The 24,488-nt window shown below is 43.2% G+C and overlaps 3 protein-coding genes across 6 annotated transcripts in view; 2 read left to right on the top strand and 1 right to left on the bottom strand.

Annotated features, from left to right (window-relative positions):
* The window catches only part of ap2m1a (adaptor related protein complex 2 subunit mu 1a), a 6,602-nt gene extending 6,466 nt beyond the window's left edge, over positions 1-136 (top strand). For both annotated transcript variants that reach the window (XM_046852287.1, XM_046852286.1), the window contains exon 12: positions 1-136. This exon is cut by the window's left edge and continues 386 nt beyond it. The gene's annotated coding sequence lies outside the window, so the exon portion shown is untranslated.
* Positions 137-1,917: 1,781 nt separating this feature from the next.
* pcyt1aa (phosphate cytidylyltransferase 1A, choline a) lies at positions 1,918-8,065 on the bottom strand. Of its 3 annotated transcripts, none has more exons than XM_046852289.1 (9): positions 7,912-8,065; positions 4,878-5,057; positions 4,663-4,762; positions 4,412-4,528; positions 4,144-4,295; positions 3,845-3,923; positions 3,604-3,746; positions 3,337-3,525; positions 1,918-3,175 (listed from the first exon to the last, which is right to left on the bottom strand). In XM_046852289.1, exons 1-9 carry the CDS (start codon positions 7,984-7,986, stop codon positions 2,942-2,944), a joined length of 1,269 nt encoding a protein of 422 aa, XP_046708245.1. In that variant the 5' UTR covers positions 7,987-8,065; the 3' UTR covers positions 1,918-2,941. The 3 variants fall into 3 exon arrangements, with proteins under 3 accessions (XP_046708245.1, XP_046708246.1, XP_046708247.1); XM_046852290.1 differs by lacking the exon at positions 7,912-8,065 and adding an exon at positions 7,374-7,546; XM_046852291.1 differs by lacking the exon at positions 7,912-8,065 and adding an exon at positions 6,603-6,763.
* Positions 8,066-10,679: 2,614 nt separating this feature from the next.
* dvl3a (dishevelled segment polarity protein 3a) lies at positions 10,680-23,629 on the top strand. The gene is made up of 15 exons (XM_046852284.1): positions 10,680-11,220; positions 13,747-13,816; positions 18,456-18,574; positions 19,006-19,121; positions 20,120-20,264; positions 20,393-20,486; positions 20,580-20,649; positions 20,743-20,882; positions 20,978-21,054; positions 21,256-21,320; positions 21,446-21,595; positions 21,933-22,064; positions 22,227-22,394; positions 22,574-22,768; positions 22,981-23,629. The coding sequence occupies exons 1-15, from the start codon at positions 11,060-11,062 to the stop codon at positions 23,256-23,258; spliced, it is 1,980 nt and encodes a 659-aa protein (XP_046708240.1). The 5' UTR covers positions 10,680-11,059; the 3' UTR covers positions 23,259-23,629.
* Positions 23,630-24,488: the final 859 nt, after the last annotated feature.

Raw genomic sequence — 24,488 nt, 5'->3', positions numbered from 1 at the left:
TGACATTCGGGACACGACCCTCACCAATGTGATGTGGGTGTGGATGCGACGTCTCTCTCGCTTTCTCTCTCTCTCTCTCTCTCTCTCTCGCTCTGTCTGTAACAGTGAACGTATATATAAATGTATAAAAATAACAGATTATGTGTCTTATTCCTCTCTGCTCCCACACAAAGCAAAATACACTCATCAAGTCAAGTCAAGTTTATTTCTGTAGAGCTTTTCACAACAGACATCGTCTCAAAGCAGCTTTACAGAAATCAACAGTGATGGTGAATGGTGTGTGTTTATCCCTGATGAGCAGCCGTGGCGACTGTGGCAAGGAAAAACTCCCTTAGATGTAATGAGGAAGAAACCTTGAGAGGAACCAGACTCAAAAGGGAACCCATCCTCATCTGGGTGACATCAAGAGTTTGATCATAAATCTTTCAACAATACAGAACACTGGAGAGTGAGAACTAACATGATTACTGGAGTATAAGATTATAAGTAAATGTTTTTTCTACAGTCTTTGGTTTAAAAGTAGGAGCTACTGAGCTCAACATTTGTGATCATCACAGATCCAGCATCAGCTTCTCCATGCCAGAGCCTTTAAACACTTCAGGAAGTCCAATGTCAAAACTCCACATATGCAGTGGGATCCAAATGGCACTGGTACGTCTCTAGATGGTTCAGGATGTTTGTGAGTTTGGCATCTACTTTTTTAAAGTCCATAATCTTCATGAGGTGGGACGTGACTGGAGCTGGAGCAACCTCAGGAAGCCTCGGGATGGGGAGAGAAAGAGAAGCAGTGGAGAGGAATTAGCGTAGCTGCTGTTCATGATATTAACAGCACAAGTTGATAATGTGCATGTGCTCAGATGTTCTGGAGCACAAGGTTATGATGTGATGTGTGTTATGTGTAGAACTCGCTAAAACTTTTTTTATACACTATATGTATACTAATAGTCGGTCCACAAATATTGGTATGTGCTTGTTTTTCCCATTTCCTGTTATAATTAACCTCCACTCTTCTGAGAAGATGTTCCACTAGACAGGTTTAGATCTTTCTTTGGGTTGAAAACAAAAACTTCATGCTCGTGCATCCAAAGACTGTCAATATTAAGGTTTTAATAACGCATAAATCCATTTTAACACCACTTATTTTATTAGTGCACGATTAATACAGTGCACATTTCTGTTAGATCATTTTAATTAAAAATAAACTAAAATAAATACAGAAGAGGCACAAATTTAAATAAATTAAATAAACGCCACCGAAAGTCTTTTTTAATCACTTCATTTGTATTACTGCTGCTCCGAATCTCAAATCAAACACCAAAATCCCCCATGATGAACAGGTCCGGCAATTAAAAGCGTCCGTGTGGAAACATAGCAAAAGTTCCATTTGGTGTCCTGATGATTTATGTAATTTAAAACATCATAATTTCTTTAAAAATGTTTACAAGAAGATTTTTATCTTCATGCTCAATGTTGAGTTTGGTTTCACTTAAAATAAACAAATTTGTATAAAGCGTCAATATTAGTGTTAAAAACGTGAAGTTACCTTGTGACAATCGTGATTAATAGCGATTAAATATTTAAATGGATTGACAGCCCCCCTTATTTAGATTTTATTATACATATTTATTTAATTATATATATTTTTTTTAATTATTACAATATTTATTGAGGTTTAATATTTTCAGTAATTTTTTTTATGAAAATGGGAGGAGTTTGTAGAGTCGTATAGAATCATTAATAACTGAATAGCATTTAAAAGAGCTGCTAAATATGAAAAGGAAAAAAATCATGAATCAATGAATAACTGAATAAACCCAATTAGTGTATTATTGTAAAATACATATAAATATCTAGTTTTTATTTATTAATAATAATATCCAATTTATCCATGAAAGGATTTTGATACACAGCAGGTTGTCAGGTATGAATAAGAAATTCATCCCAAGTTTTATTCATTATTACACTGATATATTAAAACACTGTGGACTGGGACAGTTCAGAAAAACCCGAGCAGACGCCAGACAGACGGACCAGACAGACTGAAGATTTGTGCAGCGAGAGACAGGTTCATTAGTGAGGTTATTACAGTAGCTGTACACAATCCTACATTTTACACACATCAGATCAGCAGAGCGTGAACAGTGCACAGGAAGCCGCTGGGGTTGGGTACGAGCGGCCACACGCAGACGTGTTCGTTATTACACTTCTTTAATAATAATTTCATCAAGCAGTACGAGAGGTTCTTTGAGATCGCAGAAGCATCTTCATCTCCATACACTAGTTTGATTGTGGGATGTTTTTGATGATCCTGAACACTTTTTATTAATCAGAGAAAAGAAAAATGATAAGATTTAAAAAAGTAGTAAAGATCTGATTAATGATAAAAATCCCATGCATCCCTAAACTACTAGGCTAGTTGGCTAGCTATAGCGAGCTATGCTCACACTGGCTAAGTGATAGTGAGTGAGTCATTCTTTTGGTTTATCATTAATTAAAAAAATAAAAATAAACAGTCAAATACTCGTTTCTGATTGGCCACGCCCATGCTACGTAACCATGACAGCGATCATAAATACTTTTTCTGGCCTATAATTGGATGGAATTGAGAGAAATGAGACGTAACCATAGCAGCGGATGTGAGGCCATTGAACACGTCTCTTTCCGCTGAGCAGAACGTATAAAGAAGAGTGATTTATTATTTTAAAACAAGTTAAAAATAACCATCTTGTGCACATCGACGGAGGTAAAACTGTGGCTTTTCCCCCTACACACACACACACACACACACACACACACACACCGTCCTCCAGTATGCTAACGGATACAAAACAAACGGCCGCAGCCGAAACAAGCAACTTTTGTTTTTTTACAAAAATAAAAGATCCGTTCTTCGTGTTTGATGGAGGGATGTAGAGGAGAGACGTGTTTTTTTCCGTGACGTCTAATCTTCATCGTCCTCCTCGTCTTCCTCATCCTCACTGATGTTCTGGCCGTGGGTGGTGATGTCGTGGCGCATGCGCTTGGCACGAGGCGAGGTGGGCGGAGACGTCTTGGTGAAGAACGGGAGGCGGAAGGTGGGCGAGGGTGAGCGCTCTCGGGTCGGGCTGCTGCTCGGGCTGTGACGAGGGCTGATGGCCTGCAGCATGCGCCCTTTCCCTTCCTTCAGCATGTGCTTCTACACACACACACATACACACACACACAGCTGAAAATGCATCTTCCATGTGTGCCATTACTTTCACACACTCGCGTAAGTGAATTTCCTTACATGGACGTTTACACAGCATAGGCTACGAAGCTTTGCAAGAATGCGTTAAAGAACTTTAGGAGACTCACCAGCGCCCCCTCAGGCCCGAACATCTGCAGGAAGTTCCCGATGAACTCTCGGGATTTCTCCTCCCACTTCTGGATCAGGTCGATGCTCTTCTCCTCCACCTTCTGCACGAACTCCTTGCTCTTCTCCTCCACATCTCGCACCTTCTGCTTCACCTTGTCCACACGCTCCTGAAGGTGGTACTTCTTTTCCTGCAAACAGAGATGTGGTGAGTGTGTGTGTGTGTGTGTGTGTGTGTGTGTGTGGGCCGGGATGAGGCAAAGACTCACGTTGATGAAGCTGACGTTGAGCTCCTTAGCCGTGTAGCCACGCTGCAGGTTTCTCCTCACGTACACGTCGTAGTCGCGCACGATGCGCGTGATGATGTCGGAGGTGGAGATGCCCTCAGTGCGCTGGGTCGGTGCGAACATGCCTGAAACAGGTCGTAATGAATGGGTTAGATAATAAATAAAACTGTGTGTGTGTGTGTGTGTGTGTGTGTGTGTGTGTGTGTGAGCCCGATTCCCTCACCTGCATCCTTAATGTGTTTGTAGACATCATCACTCCCTGCTGATGAGTACGGGATATCATCATGAGCGACAAAATCAATCTGAGGAAGGACACACACACACACACACACACACAAATAAGCCAATGGATTATTAAAAAGCGCTGCAGTGGAATCTTCCTGCAGACACAACAGGAAAAGAACGTCTGGTTTGATATAGTGTTTGTGGAACAGTAGAAGACAGAAGACACTTTAGTAAACTGATGATTTGCTGTCTGTCTGAACCAGAACAATAAAAAGAGAAAGTGAACGAGTCACACACCCTGTGTGTGGTGAGGAAGTCGGGTGTGAGGGTCCACGGCGCGTTGCGCACCACCTCGTCCACGTAGCGACAGTGTGTGACGGCGTCGTAGCGTTCCTCCTCGTTCATCACCGTGAAGCCCTTGAGTTTGTGCGTGAGCTCGTCGCTGCACACTGCACACAATCACCACAGCATTACAATCATGACTCTCTTTTACACACACACACGCACACACGCACACACACGCACACGCACACGCACGCACATACATAATCCATTTGGGTCGTACCTCCAACGATGAGGTGTGTGTTGGGGAAGAGGTCTTTGGCCTGCATCAGGGCTCGAGCGTGTCCTGAATGGAACATGTCGAAGATGCCATCTGCGTAAACCCTCACCGGTCTGTCAGCTAACACACACACACACACACACACACACACACACACACACACACACACACACACACACACATTAAACTCGTCCACTCAAGCTCATGGTAAATATTTCGATTCTGATGGACTGAGAGCCGTGAGAGAGACGTACGTGGCGTTCCCTTGCGAGCCTCCTCCATGCTCACGCGTTTATACGGGCGGTCCTCCAGCAACACCAGCTGATCAGCGTACGGAGCCGGGTCTCTCAGAGCCTGGACCGAAACCAAAACAAAACAAAAAGATCATCGTTCACTTTAAATTGTAACCTTTGGCTAAAAGTGGCTGCAGTAGTGAGTGTGTTATTTTTTTGTTTGTTTGTTTTTTTACCACGGTGTTGCGTTTGTATTTGGCCGCCACGTCTCCTTCCTCCCTCTCTCCATTCGAGTCGTCTCTCCTCCTCTTCCTGGAGAGAGCGTGTGATGAAGCGTGTGAGGAAGCGTGTGATGAAGCGTGTGATGAAGCGTGTGATGAAGTGTGTGGTGAAGCGTGAGGTTCCATTCGGTCCTCCTGCGTGGAAAAATAAAGACTTGTTATAATGAGCTCCACTCTTCTGGGAAGATGTTCCAGTAGATTTTTTGTGAAGATTCCTTCAGCTACAAGAGTGTTAGTAAAGTCAGGTGGTGATGTAGGTGAGAAGGTGAGGAGGCCTGGGGTTCAGTTAGCGTTCACATTTATCCCAATATGGTTTGGAGGTTTACAGCAGCAGATCGGCTGCACACTTCCAACCCCATGGAAAGCAGATCTCCCCCCTGAATTATACGTCTTCAGTAATGTTTTTAGGTGAGCGTTTGGGACTGATCATCTCCTGCTCAACGTACATCTCTGATTCGCCGATTGAATTAAACCTAGTTTGTGGGCGGGGCCTCACATAAGCTCGTTTAGTGACATCACCAATTATGCACCGCAGCTTCGTATCAGTCTCTTACAGAGAGGATTCCTTATCACGGTCATGATTATTACAGCTCCAGAACCCGTACCCGTACTCCTCCAGGATCTGCCCTCAGTCATCCCCGTGAGGGGGTTATTTCGGTGCCCGTATCAGCCAGGGACGTGTGTGACGTGTGTAACGGCTCAATCAAATCCCTGACTTTCTCAGCACGAAGCCTAAATAACTGCTCCATCACCCTGCAGCTGCTCAGTCATGAGCCGAGACAAAAAATAGCAGCCGTCTCCTGTGTATGTGTGTGTGTGTGTGTGTGTGTGTGTGTGGGGTCATTTATAACACATCTGTTACACGTCTATTACACGTCTATTACATGCCTAATAGAAAATACAAACATATAAATATGCCGCTCAGCTGATGTGTTTACACTCCCAGCACTTCCTAGTAGCTCCTGTTTCCTGCACATTTGTTGCACGAACACACCCATTTCTCCTCTTTTTTTCTCTCCTGGTGAATCATTCAGGCACAAGTGTCGACTCTCAGATGACACGCTGCTTTTTCTTTCTTCCATACTGCAGCCAGATATTATTTGTACACCTGATCTGATACAAATCAGTCTCACTCAAGATGATTATTCAGAAGAGTTAACTCTCTAATAAGCGAAATAACCCGATCACATCTATAAATCATGTTATTATAGATTAATTATCATTAATATATAGATATTTGATTGCAAAGTGATCAGATTTAAGCATCAGACGTGTGACAGACGAAGGACCACATCTCCGAGCAGATGTTCAGGTCATTTCTGTGCTAGTTTTAATCTGAAAACAGAATTGATTAAACAAAATAGTGATAAATTGTACTTCATCGGTGAGAGTCGACTCATCCCAAAAAATGAACCGACTCAGAGAGCCGACTCCGCTAACTCAACATCAGAGCAGAAATGTCTAGGTTCTTAGTTAGTTTGCCGTTTAACTAGATCACAATGCTAATCACCTTCTGAATAGTTAATCAGTTAATTGGTTGATTAGCAAATCCATCTAATGCTCACTGTATCCTCGAGCATGTAACTGAACTCGTCCACGTCTCATAGGGACACGGAATCTCTCCAGGCTTTAACGAGTTGCTCTAAACCAAATACCCAGCACAACTAGTTAGTGACTCACCCTCTGTCCCTGCTGCGAACCAGGAGTAAAGAAAAATCTGCCCCTGCCCCAAGATCCGCTCGAATAAGAGGCGCTATTTATACGGAACCCTCAGCGCTAGCAAGCGGACAGACCTGACAGCACGGGCCGCGTTCCAAACGCGCACTTCCGCCCTACACCCGGGTACTTCAACACTACAAGGAGACCACTAGGGGTAGGAGGGCGGCAGGTCAGCGTTTCGCGTTTATAAACACACATTATTATTGTATTAATTATATTAAACAATAAACTATGGACGACTCGTAAACTTGTGTCGTGTCTCCCTCTGCGTGCTCAGTAGTGAACTCGGTTTAGCTCATGGATGGATTTGGGATTTAACCCTCACCAGTTCCCTACTTACTGTTTTATTCCCTTATTATGCAAAACACAAATCATTATTATTCATCAATACCTGGTGTATATGGTTGTTATTTAGTTTTTTTATTATTTCACGCAAATATATTTGTAATCCGGCTCTTTAATAGGCGCCTCTTTTTTTTTTAAGGGTCCTTACACTTTATAACACGCTGACTTCCGGTATAAAAAAAAGCGCGTGCGCGCGCTTGGAGAGAAGCGTGTGCACGTGTTCCGGCTTCTTGTTCACGACGGGTGTGTGTGAGTGTGAGTTTAATAGAGCTTTTATCATTTCTATTTTTTTAAAAATATATATTTACTTTAAAAGATTGATCTATTAGATTAAATGTTTTTTATATAACGCACGATTTTTATATGAACTCTGTATTTATTACTCGCCTTTATGTGTTGCCTGTTCATTCTCTCCCTGATGAATGTGGTGTCAAACAAGGCGCATATGAAAACCCCACTCTTGTACCGGCTTCAGATCACAGAGAATAAAAATCCTGATGATTTTTGTGAAGTTCTGAAAACAAGGACATTCTGAGCGCGTGCACGAGACCAAATCCGCGCCGCCGATGCATTTTAATAATTCGCTTCTCACGTGTTCCGTTTCTTTTTTTTCAGGTGCAGGAAGGAATCGCCTTTTTTATTTGATTTATTTTCGTGTGTAGGGGGTCTGATTGTTCCACACACGCCACGAGGGACACGCGGGTGAACACACTGCGCATGCGCAACAAAGGTGAGCACGTGTCCTCCGGCAATTTATTTTCTACTAAGCAATAAGCAAAACTTGTAGCTTCTACAAACAACGTGGGAAGTGGGATTTATTAACAAAGTCGTTTAAAGATGATGTCCGTCACAGTGACTTTTCCTGGGTGGTGTTTTTGGGCAGATCTCCACTACAATAGAATAATAAACGCGTGGAAATGCTCACCTGCAGTACCTCATCCAGGTATCTGTTACCTCGCTTAAACAGAATGATCCTACACGATAAAAGCGATAAAAACATCCTGTCGTCTTGCTGCTGCCTGTTAAATCACCTTCCCGTATACAGTTAATCTCACAGTGGGGTGATGTTTAGCGTGTGGTGGAGTTTTGGAGCGTAACGCGCTGTTCTGTTTACTTGGGTCGTTGCTATGGTAACCGCCGACGTAAGTCTTTGTCTATAATAATAATCACATTAAATTGTAGGGAGTGAAATATAAAGTTATACATAATGTACTACAACTTTTAAATAAGATCTGGAGATAATACCAGGGGGACTATTGCTTTTTTTATTATTGCATATAAACATTATATAAACATCAATACAACCATCAACATATAAATGGTCTCGGACCACATGATGATGGTAGTGAAGTCTGGAGAATTTCTCCACCCAAGCGTGGAAGAGCATCTGCTCTGATGTTTCTTCTCCTCATCACTTTTAGAAGTTTTGGAGTCAGGATTGGTGTCGTATCAGTCTGGCCTCAGTGTTGCCCGTTCGTCTCTCTGTGGTGAACGCGGTGTCAGAAAAGGCCCACAGCAAACCTTCTCACGGCGTCGAGTAAAGGCAGGACGCCTCACTGACTCCTGACTCTCCCGCCTGGAAAAGAACACTTGTATTCTATCTGTGTAAATCCAGCGTGCTCTCAAACATCAGTATAATACTGTTCTCTCTCTCTCTCTCTCATTGCAGGTGGATGAACAGGACACGACTTCAGCTGTGGAATAACTTGTATTCACGTTCGTTTTTTTATCGGAGTGTATTAATTGTATGGTGCGTGTCGGGATTTGCTCAAACAAAACACTAAAGGAAAAGAGGGGAAAGAGGGAAATGTTCCATAAAACATCAAAAGCCATCAAATCGGCTGCTTGGGATTTTTTTTTTTTTTTTTTTTTGTGAATCTAGAAATGAGAATTTTGTAAGTGCGAGTCAGAGTGTGTTTTTGTTGTAGTTGGATTTCGGAGGTCAGTAAGTGATTGTTCATGCAGGTGAGTTTCATTTGTTTATGTACGAACTTTTTAATGCTTATTTTTTTCTTTCCCACCACATAATTTCTAATAAAGTTTGATTTCCTGGATGTGAGATTTTATTCTGTGGATGAACTGGAAGTGTGAGTGTTTTACAAACACGTGCCTCGGAATGCCAGGTGTAGTAGAATACATCTAGTGGTTTATTATAAAAATGTTAAAGTATTAAACAGATGAGAAAGTGACTGTTTAAGGGCTTTGGGGCTGCTGGAGGTTGTACAAGAGACCAGGTAGGATTTAATTCTAAAAAAAAAACCCACAAATACAGAATTCAACACTGTTTACAATTGTGTAAGAACAAAAAATTAGTTTGGGAAAAAGGAATGTTTATCCTTATTGTGATCACCAAATAAAACCTCTGTATGACTGAAGTATTTCTTCATTTTGATTGATGCTGAAGGACTTGAACCAGAGATCCAGATCCTGGAGAACTTTGAGCTCCATGATGGGAAGGAGTTTAATTCTAAATAAGAATGAAAAACGTGTATGTTTTATAAAACGATAAATGCTTATGGAAATGTACTTTATTCAGCTAGCTTGCTAATTAGTAGCCTGCAAATTTATATTATAAAATATTACAGATACAAAGGCTTAGAAAACGATATGTTCAACTATTCTCTATTTTCTTTATTATTGTTATTCTTTTTTGCAATTTTTTTTGTTTGGGTTTTTTTTTTTTTAGGGAGAGGTCTATTGAGTATAATGTATTCATAACGGTGACTCTGCTACGTACGGCGCTGCCTGATGACGTCATATCGACAACCCAAATACAGGAAGTGAACCCCCTCTCATTAGACGCATGCTTTTAAAAATTTTATTTCCATCTTTTTTTTTATTATTATTTAATTACAATACCGCAACATGTGATGCGGTGTATACTACTATTTAAATTCGCGTAAAAACGCATTTTTAACGAAAATTTTAGTCGGTAATCGGCAGCGTATTTACTTCCGGTGTCAGAAGTCCAGTCGCGGTGATTAAAAAATATATTTTATTAAAAAAATAATCATTCTTTAATAAATCAACTTGTTAATAATTTTAGAAAATCGAATTATCAAACAAGTCACATTTATAATTTTTTTGTAGTTAATGTAAATCTTGTGTTTATTTGTTTAGGGGCTTTTATTATATATATTTTTCAGTTATGTTTTATCACGACAGAAATGTTGGGGTAAAATAAGCTTTAAAATACATAACAGATCATTAATGTTCAGCTTTACATATTAAATCATTAAGCAGGAGGATTTTGACGAATATTATTGTGAATCAGTAGAAAAAGCTCGATCTTTATAATAATCATATAATCGCTCAATGTGCGGAATACAAATAAAAGAAATCGCGCCGACGTATGACGTCATAATTGCGCTCTTGCCGTTATTGTGCGGCATATTAAGTGTTGAATCGCAGATTTTTTGCTAGTTGTTAATGATTCAGTTATAAGGTTTCAGAAAATTAATGTCTACAGAATGACAGTAAAGAAAAGAAGAAAAAAACAATAAAATCGAAATACATAATGAAATACTAAAGGACATTTTGTTGTTTTCCTCTGGTTGCCTCCCTAGTCACGCTGTGTAACAACAAAAAATTATAATTTACATAAATTAACAATAAATAAATAAAATACTTGGTGTGATTTATTCTAAAAGCTTTAGTATGCGCACTTCCTCCCCTGGCCGCCAGAGGGCGCGGGTCAGGCTGTTACCCTTTTCTACTGCGATCAATCAAAGCAATAGAAACCCAGGCAGGAGCTTCAGAGCTGGAGAGAAAGAGAGAAGGAAAGAGGGGGAAAAACCCTACACGGGCTGTTTGAGCGCCTCAACTCGTAGGTGTTTGTGATTGGGACTTGGAGAAATGGAAGAGAAAAAGAAGAGAGGGACCGGGACTCGGGGGTAGTTCGGATTTGCGCGTTGGAAGGTTTCCTGGCAACTCCCGGAGAAGAAAGGAAGGGGGGAAAAGTCGGGGTTTTGTTTTAGGGAGAAAGAGGAGGAGGAGGAGGTGAAGGAAATCTGCCCCGGGTGTTGGAGGGGCACTGATGCCCACCGTGTCCTCTCTCTCCCCGGCTCTCTGCCATGGGGGAAACTAAAGTGATCTACCATCTGGACGAGCAGGAGACTCCTTACCTGGTGAAGATCTCCGTCCCTGCGGACTCGGTTACCCTCTCCGACCTGAAAAATGCCCTCAAAAAACCCAACTACAAGTTTTTTTTCAAGTCCATGGACGATGATTTCGGGTGAGGAGAGGGTTTGATTTTTTTCCTTTTTTTTCTTTGGAGCGTGAAACTTCTTTACTTTCTTTCTTTCTTTCTTTCTTTCTTTGCCACTCCGTGTGTGTGTGTGTGTGTGTGTGTGTGTGTGTGTTTGTTTGTAGCGCGCTGTGCGACTTTCATGATCTTCGGCTTCTTTCATGTGTAAACTTCTCGATCGACCTCATCCTCCGATTTAAGAACAAAAACATCCGAAATGTTTCCGACTTTTGTTTAAACCGGAGTTGAAGCGAAATAAAGAAGAGTCGGGGGAGGAAAAGTATTCGCTTTGGCGTGTGTGTGAACTGCTGCATGACTACACAAAAAATGCGCTACATTTATGATCTGAAACTTTTCGGAAAGTCGGATGTATTTGTACGGGGTTTTTTTTCTTGAGGAAACGCAGGGGTGTATTCTGGGTCTGTTTTTTTTTTTTTCTCTGGCATTTTTTTTTTTTTTAAAGCGAGTGTGTGGTCCGTTGAATACGTTCTTTTGTGATCCGCGCATGCGCAGTGCACAGTCGCCATCTGCGTGCCCTCACGGTCGCTACCGGACGATACACCGTGCGTTCTGAAAAACCGGATATCAGAACGAACACGATTTCTTTTGTTCGACACACACACACACACACACACACAGAGTAAAAGCTGGACATGGTGCAGCAGGTTGCCCAACACATTTGTTCAGATTTTTCATAAACTGTTGATACTTTTGTGTTTTCTTTTCTGTAGAATTTGCACAAAAACACACAACTTGCCTTCATTTCGAATCCCCAGGAAAACCGTAATGCAGGAACCCCGGGGTGATGTGAGGAGGTGAATATGGATGCTTCTGCTGGAGATGATGTATGTGGAGGTGCAGTTGTGGCTCCAGTGAAAGGAGACGTGTTGAATTGTGTTTCCTGCTTTAGTGATGAAATTCATTCTCATTGGTTAGTTTGTTGGGAAAAAAAAGTGCCACGGTATGAGGAATTTCTGTACGCAGTGTTAATACAGCGTTCTTCATGCTCACGCTAATCAGTACTAGCTGTTATATCATTACATTTACAGTGTTGTTGGACACCCTTTCTCAGAACAGTTATAAGTTAGGGGCCTTGCTCAAGGGCCCAGCAATGGCAGCTTGGTGTTACTGAGAGTTAAACTCTGAAGTGGAATGGGAAGTCCAGCAGCTAAACCACTGTACCACTACCTAGCTAAGAAGTAGCTAAAGATAAACCATACCATCAGTGTAGTTTCACCATCAGGTTTATGACATTGATCTGAAAACACCACACGTTTCTAAATCTTGTTGTTAGCGACAGGTCTGGTCTGGTCTGGTGTGTTTCAGCATGTTCTGGCTATACAACATCACAACATGCTAAACAGGACATCAGCCGAGTCTCCTGTAGGGATTGAGGTCGCATTCCGATGCTGTGTGGCACGTTTTAAACCGCAGGGACTGAGAGATATAAGTATTGGCACCCTGAGATACTTATCACACTCATCACATGAACCCTATGTCAGGTTTAGGTTCTGATTCTCCAGCAGGATTTAACCGGATCTCCACTGCCTCTTCATATACCTCAGTCCCAAATGTGTGTGTGTGCGTGCTGGAATAGGAATGTGGGTTCGGGCCGAGTGTGGAATTCAGCAGTACATGCTCAGTTTTACAGCGGCGCTGCCCTGCGTGAAATCGGTTCCAGCTCGCTTCAAAGCTCACACTTTTATCTCAGAACGAGGAGATAAATCAGGAGCATAGAAGTTCATCTTCACACCTCAGCCCACCACATGGGCATGAAGACAACATCTTAAAAAAAAAAAAAGAAAAATGTTCTGAATCTGTATATGTAATACTCAAGGCTGTTTAAGTCCAGAGAGCTGATCCCCGGTCCTCCTAAAGCACCGGTCCAGCTCTGGCGTAGCAATCAGCAGACACAAACAACACTACTGTGTGCCTTTGGGGGCGGAGTCAAGCATTATAGCAGGTTGTGATGCCACAAAACGACTTCACCAATCAACCGCTTACATCCCACTGTGGGAGGAGCGTCTTTAAATAAAGTATTTTAAAATGAAAAGATTTTTTCCTCAAGTGAGCTACAATGTCATTTTTTTTCAGACGATTAAAAATCAAATACGTTCTTCCCACATCTCCTGTTTCCTGTGGGAATAAATACAGCGTTACACACCCCCTAAAAATCCCTTCTTATCCCTGAAAATCCAGGTGGTGATTTATTTATTTTTATTTATTTTATTATGGTCCTGCACCAGTGACCAGGAGTTTGTGGGTTCGGGGCCCATCCCAGCTCCCGGTCGCGGTCTCGTGAGACGACACCTTTTTGAATATTTGCTCATCTCAGCTTTTATCTCTGACCTTGTTGTGTTTATTTATTGTAATATATTCACACCGTCTTTCTGGTGGGATTAAAGCAGAGTTCGACTGCTGGTTTGGAGATCGATGTCCTGCAGATGAGCGAAATCTCACCCAGGTGTCCACAGTCCTGATTCTGTTATTGTCTCTTTCATTCTTTTCCTGTAGTGTGGTCAAGGAGGAAATCACAGACGACAACGCCAAACTGCCCTGCTACAACGGCCGTGTGGTGTGCTGGGTGAGACACACACACACACACACACACACACACACACACACACACACACACACACACACAGAGCAAGCTCAGCATCATTACTAAACCTCTTTGCATAATGAAGCAGAGAATTAATGAACACTACACTACTGAGGGAGAGAGAGTGTGTGTGTGTGTGTGTGTGTGAGGTAACCCAGAAAATATTAATGATTTAGACTATTAATATTCAGATTCAGTTCACTTCTCACATATTTTTGTTTTTCTTGCATAAATTGTCAAACGGCCGAACACACACACACCTTATATACTAAACACACACACACACACACACACACACACACACCTTATATACTAAACACACACACACACACTAAACACATACACAATCACACACCTTATACACTACACCCTTATATACTAAACACACACACACAAAGCTTATACACTACACACAACCTATACGCCACACACACTATACACTACACACACACACACTATACACTACACACACACACACCTTATACACTAAACACACACACACAAAGCTTATACACTACACACACCATATCTGCCACACACACACACACACACCTATACACTACACACACACACACACTATACACTACACACCTTATCGCCACACACACACACACCTTATACACTACACACAGACACAGCTTATACACTACACACACCTTATCGCCACACACACACACACACACACACACACACACACACACCTTATACACTACACACACACACACCTTATACACTACACACACACACACACACAAACATACACTACACACACCTTATCGCTACACACACACACAAACATACACTACACACCTTATCATACACACACACCTATACACTACACACACCTTATACGCCACATACACACACACACAAACATACACTACACACACCTTATCGCTACACACACACAAACATACACTACACACACCTTATACGCTACACACACACAAACATACACTACACACACCTTGCACACCACACATACACACACACACAAAGCTTATACACTACACACACCTTATACGCCCACACACACACACACATACACTACACACACACACACACACACACACACACACACAGCTTATACACTACACACACCTTATACGCCCACACACACCTTATACACTACACACACACACACACACAGGCTTATACACTACACACACCTTATACGCCCCACACACACCTTATACACTACACACACACACACACACAAAGCTTATACACTACAAACACCACACACACACACAAAGCTTAGACACTACACACCTTATACGCCCCACACACACACACACACACACCTATACACCACACACACAAACATACACTACACACACTTATACACTACACACACACACACACACAAAGCTTATACACTACACACACCTTATACGCCACACACGCACACCCTATACACTACACACACACACAAAGCTTATACACTACACACCTTATCGCTACACACACACAAAGCTTATACGCTACACACACCTTACACACCACACACACACACACACACACACACACACACACATACACACACACCTTATACACTACACACACCTTATACACACACACACACACACACACACACACAGCTTATACACTACACACCTTATCGCCCCACACACCTTATACACACACACACACACACACACAAAGCTTATACACACACACCTTATCACACACACACCTTATACACTACACACACACACACACACAAAGCTTACACTACACACACACCTTATCGCCCACACACACCTTATACACTACACACACACACACACACAAAGCTTATACACACACCTTATACCACACACACACACACACACACATACACTACACACACCTTATACACTACACACACACACACACACACACAAAGCTTATACACTACAAACACCTTATACGCCACACACACACCTTATACACCACACACACACACACACACACACACACAAAGCTTATACACTACACACACCTTATACGCCCACACACACACACACATACACTACACACACACACACACACACACACACACACACAGCTTATACACTACACACACCTTATACGCCCACACACACCTTATACACTACACACACACACACACACAGGCTTATACACTACACACACCTTATACGCCCCACACACACCTTATACACTACACACACACACACACACAAAGCTTATACACTACAAACACCACACACACACACAAAGCTTAGACACTACACACCTTATACGCCCCACACACACACACACACACACCTATACACCACACACACAAAGCTTATACACTACACACACCTTATACACTACACACACACACACACACACAAAGCTTATACACTACACACCTTGCACACCACACATACACACACACACCTATACACTACACACACACAAGCTTATACACTACACACCTTATACGCTACACACACACAAAGCTTATACGCTACACACACCTTACACACACACACACACACACACATACACTACACACCTTATACACACACCTTATACACACACACACACACACACACACACAGCTTATACACTACACACACCTTATCGCCCCACACACCTTATACACTACACACACACACACACACACACAAAGTTTATACACTACACACCTTATACGCCCCACACACACACCTTATACCACACACACACACACACACACACACACAGCTTATACACTACACACACCTTATACGCCACACACACCTTATACACTACACACACACACACACACAAAGCATACACTACACACACCTTATACGCCCACACACACACACACACACTACACACACCTTATACGCTACACACACACACACCTTATACACTACACACACACACACACACACACAAAGTTTATACACTACAAACACCTTATACGCCACACACACCTTATACACCACACACACACACACACACACACACACAAAGCTTAGACACTACACACACCTTATACACACACACACACCTATACACTACACACACACACACACACACACAAACATACACTACACACACCTTATACACACCTTATACACACACCTTATACGCCACACACTACACACACCTTATACGCCCCACACACACCTTATACACTACACACACACACACAGCTTATACACACACACCTTATACGCCACACACACACACTTATACACTACACACACACACACACACACACACACACACACAAAGCTTATACACTACAAACACCTTATACGCCACACACACACCTTATACACACACACAAACATACACACACCTTATACGCCACACACACACACACCTGATACACAACACGCACACAAACCTTATACACTACAAACACACGTTATACGCTACACACACACACACACACACACACATCCCAAGTTTTTTTCTTTACACAGACCACACACAAAAAATGTATATCTGGTTTTATGTATTTGTTCGTTTTTATCGATATTTTTATTTATTATAGATTTGTGTTATTTATTTTATTTCTTTTTATTTAATATAATTGATTTATTTATGAGCTCAGTGTTGGTTAGAATCCTGCAGAAATAAACAACTTTAATAATTTGATCCAAAAGGATCTGAATTGTATTTATTGGTTTTATTATTTGAATAAATGAATATTTGAGGGTTATGCGAGTAAACGGAGTAAATGTTCCCCACGTTTATGTCAAATTCTCTCAATATGAACACCAGATCGCGGCTTTCGGTCGGATTTCGTCGCCACGGAAACGGAATTCATCCTGAAAAGTTGTGAAAAGCATGTGGTGGATTTCACGCTGGAGATCTTGTGCTGGAGGTCTGGAGATACTTACTGTGTTTGCGCCGAGTTTGATTCATACTTTCTAAACACTCACGCATACACAATGCCGTTCCCAGCTGGAATTCCCTCCAGATGGGGAAACATCTGCAGGCTTCAGGAATATAAAAGAGATGTAGTTTGTCTCAGCTCATACAAAGCGAATCAGATTCGTGGTAAAACTGTTGGAGCAAAAGTATTAGTACCCCCCCCCCCAGAAAACCCACTAACGGGATCGCTGTCGGGTTTCCCCCTCGCACATCTTTAAGTGGCTTTAAACCACTTTCTGTTTCCCTCGAACTCATAAACACCTGGATGTTGACCTGCACAGGTTGGGTAAGTGGTCGGAAAAAGAACCCTGAGCACAGCTACCATTGTAGGAAATTTTTGCGAACATCTGGAGCTGTTCAGAGACGTCCAAAAAAAACAAAAAACTGAAGTTTGCAAATACCTGACAAGAACGCCACTCAGAAATCAAGAATGCACAGGGATGAGAAGATCCTCCTCGGATAAAAAAATCAGATCTAGAACATGTGTTCATAGTCAGAAGGAACCATGTGTGAACGTTGCTGGTTCTCCTGCTAATGATGATGTGAAGCTTTGATGATGTCGTCTTCTTTTTTTTTTTTTCTTTTTTTTTTAAACCCTGAAGCATGGTTGCCTCTGCCAGGAGGTTAAGGTTCTGATGGGTTACTGTGAAAACGTGTCGAGTGTGTTTGTGTGTGAAGAAGCTGCTTTTGTGATGTCATCTCTTTCATGATCTAACAGCTGACTGAGATGTGTGTGTTTCTCTCCCGTGTGAAGCTGGTGTCAGCTGACGGCTCGCACTCAGACGGATGCTCGGTGGCGGAGAGTCAGTCAGAGCCTCCGCCGTCTGGGGAGAGGTCTCAGGGCATCGGAGACTCCAGACCTCCGTCGTTTCAGTGCGTATCTTCTCACATCTCTACACTCAAACATCATGATCCCATCACTCAACCTGAACATCCCATTCCACAGTTAGTCCTCATGTGCTGTTATAATGAGCTCTACTCTTCTGGGAAGATGTAGGTGAGGGGTCCTGGGGTGCAGTCAGTGTTCACATTAATCCTAAAGGTGTTCAAAAGCTCTTGAGCAGGAGATCCTCCGCATCTTCCAACCCATGGAAAGCAGATCTTCATGGCGCTGGCTTTGTGCACAGGGGGCATCTTTAACAGGTTTTGGGTCTCCTAGTTCAAGTGAAGGCAAAAGTTTATGCTCCTGCATCCAAAGACGTCTGATACAATTGTGTGTCTCCAGTTTTATGGGAATGTTTTAAGGAAGAACTCCATTTGGCTGAGAAAGACAGGTGTCCAAATACTTTTTTTTTCTCCTTCAGTCCCAAAGCCGCAGGCAGCAGACACGGTGCAGACGATGAGACGGAGACAGACTCGGTGGTGTCTCACCGGAGGGAGAGAGACCGGCCACGCAGGAAACATTCGCACGATCACTCGGGTAAACACAGGAGCTAAAAAACACAGAATTCCACTGCGCTTTCTACAATTCTTCCCCACCAATCAGATGCCGGGTTGCAGATAAAAAAAACTGTAAATATGAAGAGAATCCGACATTATGATTTGCAAAGTTAGTTAGTAGCTACTACTGGTTAGATTGTTGCCATGGTTACAGTGTTGGCACGAATGCAGTGTTGGACAGTGACCACCGTGTTGCTGAACCGTTATTGTACACTGATCGTCATGGCGATATCCAAACCTATAAGACTAGTATTAGTATTTTAGGCTGTCCACTTTTTTACCGAAATCATTGCTTGTTCATTTTATTACCCTGTGTGTGTGTGTGTGTGTGTGTGTGTGTGTGTGTGTGTGTGTGTGTGTGTGTGTGTGTGTGTGTGTTGACGTTAACCACGCCCACTCGGGCAGGAGATTCACATTCCACCGGTTTATTGAGTTAGTCCTGTTTTAGATAACACAACTGGCAGGAATGCAGACAGGAAATCTGTTTATATGGGATGTTCGAAGGTCGTGTGTGTGTGTGTGTGTGTGTGTGTGTGTGTGTGTGTGTGTGTGTGTGTGTGTTTAAGGTAAACTGTTCCTGTTTTCAGAGTATTGGTTACTGTCCCTTTAAGATAATTGATGTAAATGAGCCCTCTTCTGATTGGTTGATTTCTGTGCATTTTAATTAATCTATGTATATACTTATCATATTATTAAAAATTTCATGTCAAGCATTTGTGGGAAGATCTTATCCTGTTACTTATATTTATACAGTTATATTGTAGTTGTACAGCTGTAGTTTAAAGGCCTTTCTCAAGGCCCAGAAGTTGCAATATGGCTCTGCTGGGATTTGAACCCATAACCTTCTGACCAGAAGTCCAATATCGTACCTGCTGAGCCTATTATAGTGTAATTCGTCTGATTAGATTTAAAGAAAGACAGAAATCATTAAGAAGCTGGTGTTTGATGCACGTATGTGCTCGATGCTGCCCCCTGCAGGTGCGAGGATGAACGGTTACTCACGTGTGGGCAGAGGGATGGAGCTCGGAGGCTACGACGTGTGTGACAGCCGCTCGTCTCTCATGAGCAGTGAGCTGGAGTCCAGCAGCTGCTTCGACTCTGACGATGACGGTTCCACCAGCCGGTGAGAATCTTCACTTCCTGTTTCACTTTCCAGCTTCACTTCCTGCTTTGGCACCAAACATCCCACACTCGTGAGTTTGATCCCTTTAGGGGATGATGTCATGCTGATTATGGTGTCCCATCTCTCAGTTTCAGCAGCGCGACAGAACAGAGCGGCTCGTCACGTATGATGAGGCGACACCGGCGCCGGAGACGGAAACCCAAACCCCATCACATGGAGAGGGTGAGACGGGCGAGGAAATTATTCACGTGTATATTTACATGGAAAAAAACTGCACCTTCGTCACATTCATTACTTCCCTTTGTCTCTGTTCAGTCATCGTCCTTCAGCAGCATCACCGACTCCACCATGTCCCTGAACATCATCACGGTCACATTAAACATGGGTGAGTCTCGCCCGCCCTCCCCCACACGCACATTCCCCCCCAGTGCACATGCACATAAACGTTTTCTCACGTTCCGATCGCGGGTGTTTTTAGAGAAGTATAACTTCCTGGGCATCAGCATCGTGGGTCAGAGTAACGAGCGAGGGGACGGAGGCATCTACATCGGCTCCATCATGAAAGGCGGAGCCGTGGCAGCTGACGGACGCATCGAGCCAGGCGACATGTTGCTGCAGGTGAGGGGGCGGAGCTTACTCATGCCTGTCTGTTGTGGTGGGCGGAGCTTTGAGCTTTAAACATTACATCATAACCGGACTTTTTTTCCCCCCAGGTGAACGATATAAACTTTGAGAACATGTGCAACGATGATGCGGTGCGCGTGCTGAGGGACATCGTACATAAACCTGGGTGAGTCTGGTGTGTGTGTGTGTGTGTGTGTGTGTGTGTGTGTGTGTGTGTGTGTGTGTTCCATGTGTCCATGTGCGAATGAGGAATTCTGGTATTTTTATAATATTTATAACATTTTGTTACTGAGATGTGAAGCATGTCTGGGTTTGTGCTCTGTGTGTGGGGGTGTGTGTGTGTGTGTGTGGGTGGGTGTTTTTGCAGACCTGTCTCTCTGACGGTGGCAAAGTGCTGGGATCCAAATCCTAACAACTGCTTCACTCCCCGGAGTGAGTATATTCTCACACACACACTGTATTATAGCAAAGCTTTGATTCTATTTGAAGCAAACCATTTGTTTGTTGAAGGGGACATTGGACATGATGTTGGTCCTAACCTCCTCTCTCCTTCCCAGGTGAACCCATTCGCCCGATCGACCCTGCAGCCTGGGTGTCTCACACGGCGGCCATGACTGGAATCTACCCTCCCTACGGCATGAGCCCCTCCATGAGCACAGTGACCTCCACCAGCTCCTCCATCTCCAGCTCCATACCTGAGACAGAGAGTAAGATCATGAAACTATTTACTGCTTGATAAACTACAGATCTACAGTCCACCACTAGGGGGAGAAGAGCGCAGAGCTAGTGTGGAGCTGGTTAGTGTTGAGTCGAGTTGGTTAGTGTTGAGTTGGTTAGTGTTGAGTTGTTAAAGCCCCGTTAGAGTGTGTTTCAGAAGAATGGAATGTGTGAGGGTTTTTCCAGGGTCCCCATTTTGCTGCTGAAGGGAAAACGTTCCTGTTAAATAAATATTTTGCTTTGAATGTTTTTTTCTTTCTTTCTTGCTTTGCTTGGAGGCCGTTTTCAGTTCAAACTTTTTCCAATCGTGATTTTTCCCCTCCTCAGGGTTTGATGACTACCACCTGTCAGTCCATAGTGACATGGCAACCGTTGCCAAGGCAATGGCCTGTCCTGACTCTGGTCTGGAGGTTCGAGACAGGATGTGGCTAAAAATCACTATCGCCAACGCCTTCATAGGTACAAATACTGTGTGTGTGTGTGTGTGTGTGTGTGTGTGTGTGTGTGTGTGTGTGTGTGTGTGTGTGTGTGTGTTTACATGGACCACAAGGTTATTTTTGGATCTCTGTAGTAAACTGTGTGCGTGTGTGTGTGTGTGTGTGTGTGTGTGTGTGTGTACAGGTTCAGATGTGGTCGACTGGCTCTTCCATCACGTGGAGGGTTTTGCAGACAGAAGGGAGGCTCGGAAATATGGCAGTAACCTGCTGAAGGCTGGATTCATCCGCCACACTGTCAACAAGATCACCTTCTCCGAGCAGTGCTACTACGTGTTTGGGGATTTATCCGGCAGTGAGTGTCTGTCTCTCTCTCTCTCTCTCTCTCGCACGCACGCGCACACACACGTTTACATATAATTTTTTTTGTTTATCGATGACGTGACTTCCTGTTTTCAGTCAGTTGTCATTTTGGGTGGTACATGTTCATGCTGTTCCGTGTGTGTGTGTGTGTGTGTGTGTGTGTGGTTGCAGATATGGCGCACTTGTCCCTGCAGGAGCATGACGGTTCAAGCGGAGCGTCGGATCAGGACACACTCGCTCCTCTCCTCCACCCGGCTGAGGCTCCCTGGCCCAGCTTCCCGTATCAATACCCACCCTCGCTGCACGACGTACCTCATCATCACGCCGAGCCGGGCGGAGGAAGCGCCGGGAGTCACCACAGCGAGGGTAAACTCCTTCACCGCAAAAATATTCCCACCTGGCATTAAAGCAAACACGGAAAAATCAGCGTCTTTTGAATTGTTTAGTTCTTAGTCTCAGCCTGAAGACCAACACTGTGTGTGTGTGTGTGTGTGTGTGTGTGTGTGTGTGTGTGTGTGTGTGTGTGTGTGTGTGTGTGTGTGTGTGTGTGTGTGTGTGTGTTCTGTTGCCCGATTCAGGAAGCAGCGGTTCAAACTGCAGCTGGACTCGGACAGAGGTGAAGATGACCTCCGGTTCGGGGGCGGCGCTGATGAACGACGTAGCCGACGCCCCACAGTTCGACTTGCGCTTGGAGCGAGCGCCGAGCGAAGGCAGCGTCCGCAGCTCACGATCGCACTCTCACGCGTACGGCAGCATGTCCGGAACACGCCACCTCGCCCACGTGCCCTCCGAACTCTCGGGCTCGCGCCGCTCCTGCCTCACCGCCAACGGAGAGCTGTTCGTCGACATCATGTGACCACGCCCGGGTCCTGACCTTCATTAACATACTGTAAAGAAGAATCGCATTTAAAATAACCGTAGCGTACGCTCCGTAACCGCCGTAGCCCTGGAACTAGCGTTATTTAAATAAAATTTTGACTTTATAACATAGAATACAAACCCCGGTTTCTTTTTTTTGGTGTATGTAGGTAGTAGACACGTGTTTTAATCATCCTCAACGTGTATATGTGGGGCTTCCAGACGTCTGCGGAACGTTTTATATTTTAGTAAAACAGAGTTTTTAATAAAACAAACAATTATTAATGAAGTTATTGTCAAACATGCCTCATAGGTGGTGTATTGAACTGATTTTAAGTTAGTAAAGGAATAAAACGCCTCTAAAGCGGATTTTTTTTTTTTTTTATTAATTTTTTGTATACGAAGAAAACGTTGCTGTCAGTAATTCACTCATTTGTGGTGTGAGACACAAAATAACACCCAAAGGTCACAGCTGGATTTCTGCAGTGACACAACGTCGTGACTAGTAACATATAATATTAGGCCCCGCCCACTTAGCTGGAGCATGAGGTTGCTCTACGCACCCTGAATCTGTTAGCGGTTGTTTAGAAGATTAACTGCCTATGTTTTATCATTTCATTCACATTTTCCATACAGTAAAGAAATACAAAGCATGTGCTCCTTTTAGAGTGTGAAGCGTGAAAAAACCTTTAAACACGTCATTCTTCATCGTTTTCATCATAAATATCAGGTGTTCAGGCTCCACAACCACGTGTGTCCAGAACCCTAATCCTTTATTCCTTCTGTAATCGCTGTGTAAATAATGACCAGGAAAAATGGAGCAAAATCGACACGTGCCGCCTTCACGTCGTTTCACCGTTTTGTAGCTTTTTTTTGTTTGTTTGGGTTTTTTTTGTTTGGTTTTGGCGTTTATGTTTTGGGTTTGTTGTTTTTTGTTTGTTGAGGGGAAAAAATTGCGAGCAGAGTTGTTGCTTTTATTTATAAAAATAGTTTTATTACAGCTGTGTGTCTGTGTGTTTGCTGTCCGGATAAATCCAGGTGTTAAAACACGGTACACCTGCAACAAACGTGCTAAATTTGTTTAAGAAAACAAAAAACGGACACATGCACCTTTCTGATTCGCTTCCACATGATTCCAGTGATTTGTAACGAGTTCTTTCTTTAGATCGTTATCGGAGATGTTCTGTTATTTTATCACCTCTGGTTGGATCGAGAATATTAATGCGAA

Source organism: Silurus meridionalis, chromosome 6 (assembly GCF_014805685.1).
Source record: "Silurus meridionalis isolate SWU-2019-XX chromosome 6, ASM1480568v1, whole genome shotgun sequence".
NCBI classification, from domain to species: Eukaryota; Metazoa; Chordata; class Actinopteri; order Siluriformes; family Siluridae; genus Silurus; species Silurus meridionalis.
This window is presented reverse-complemented; position numbering and strand designations above follow the sequence as displayed.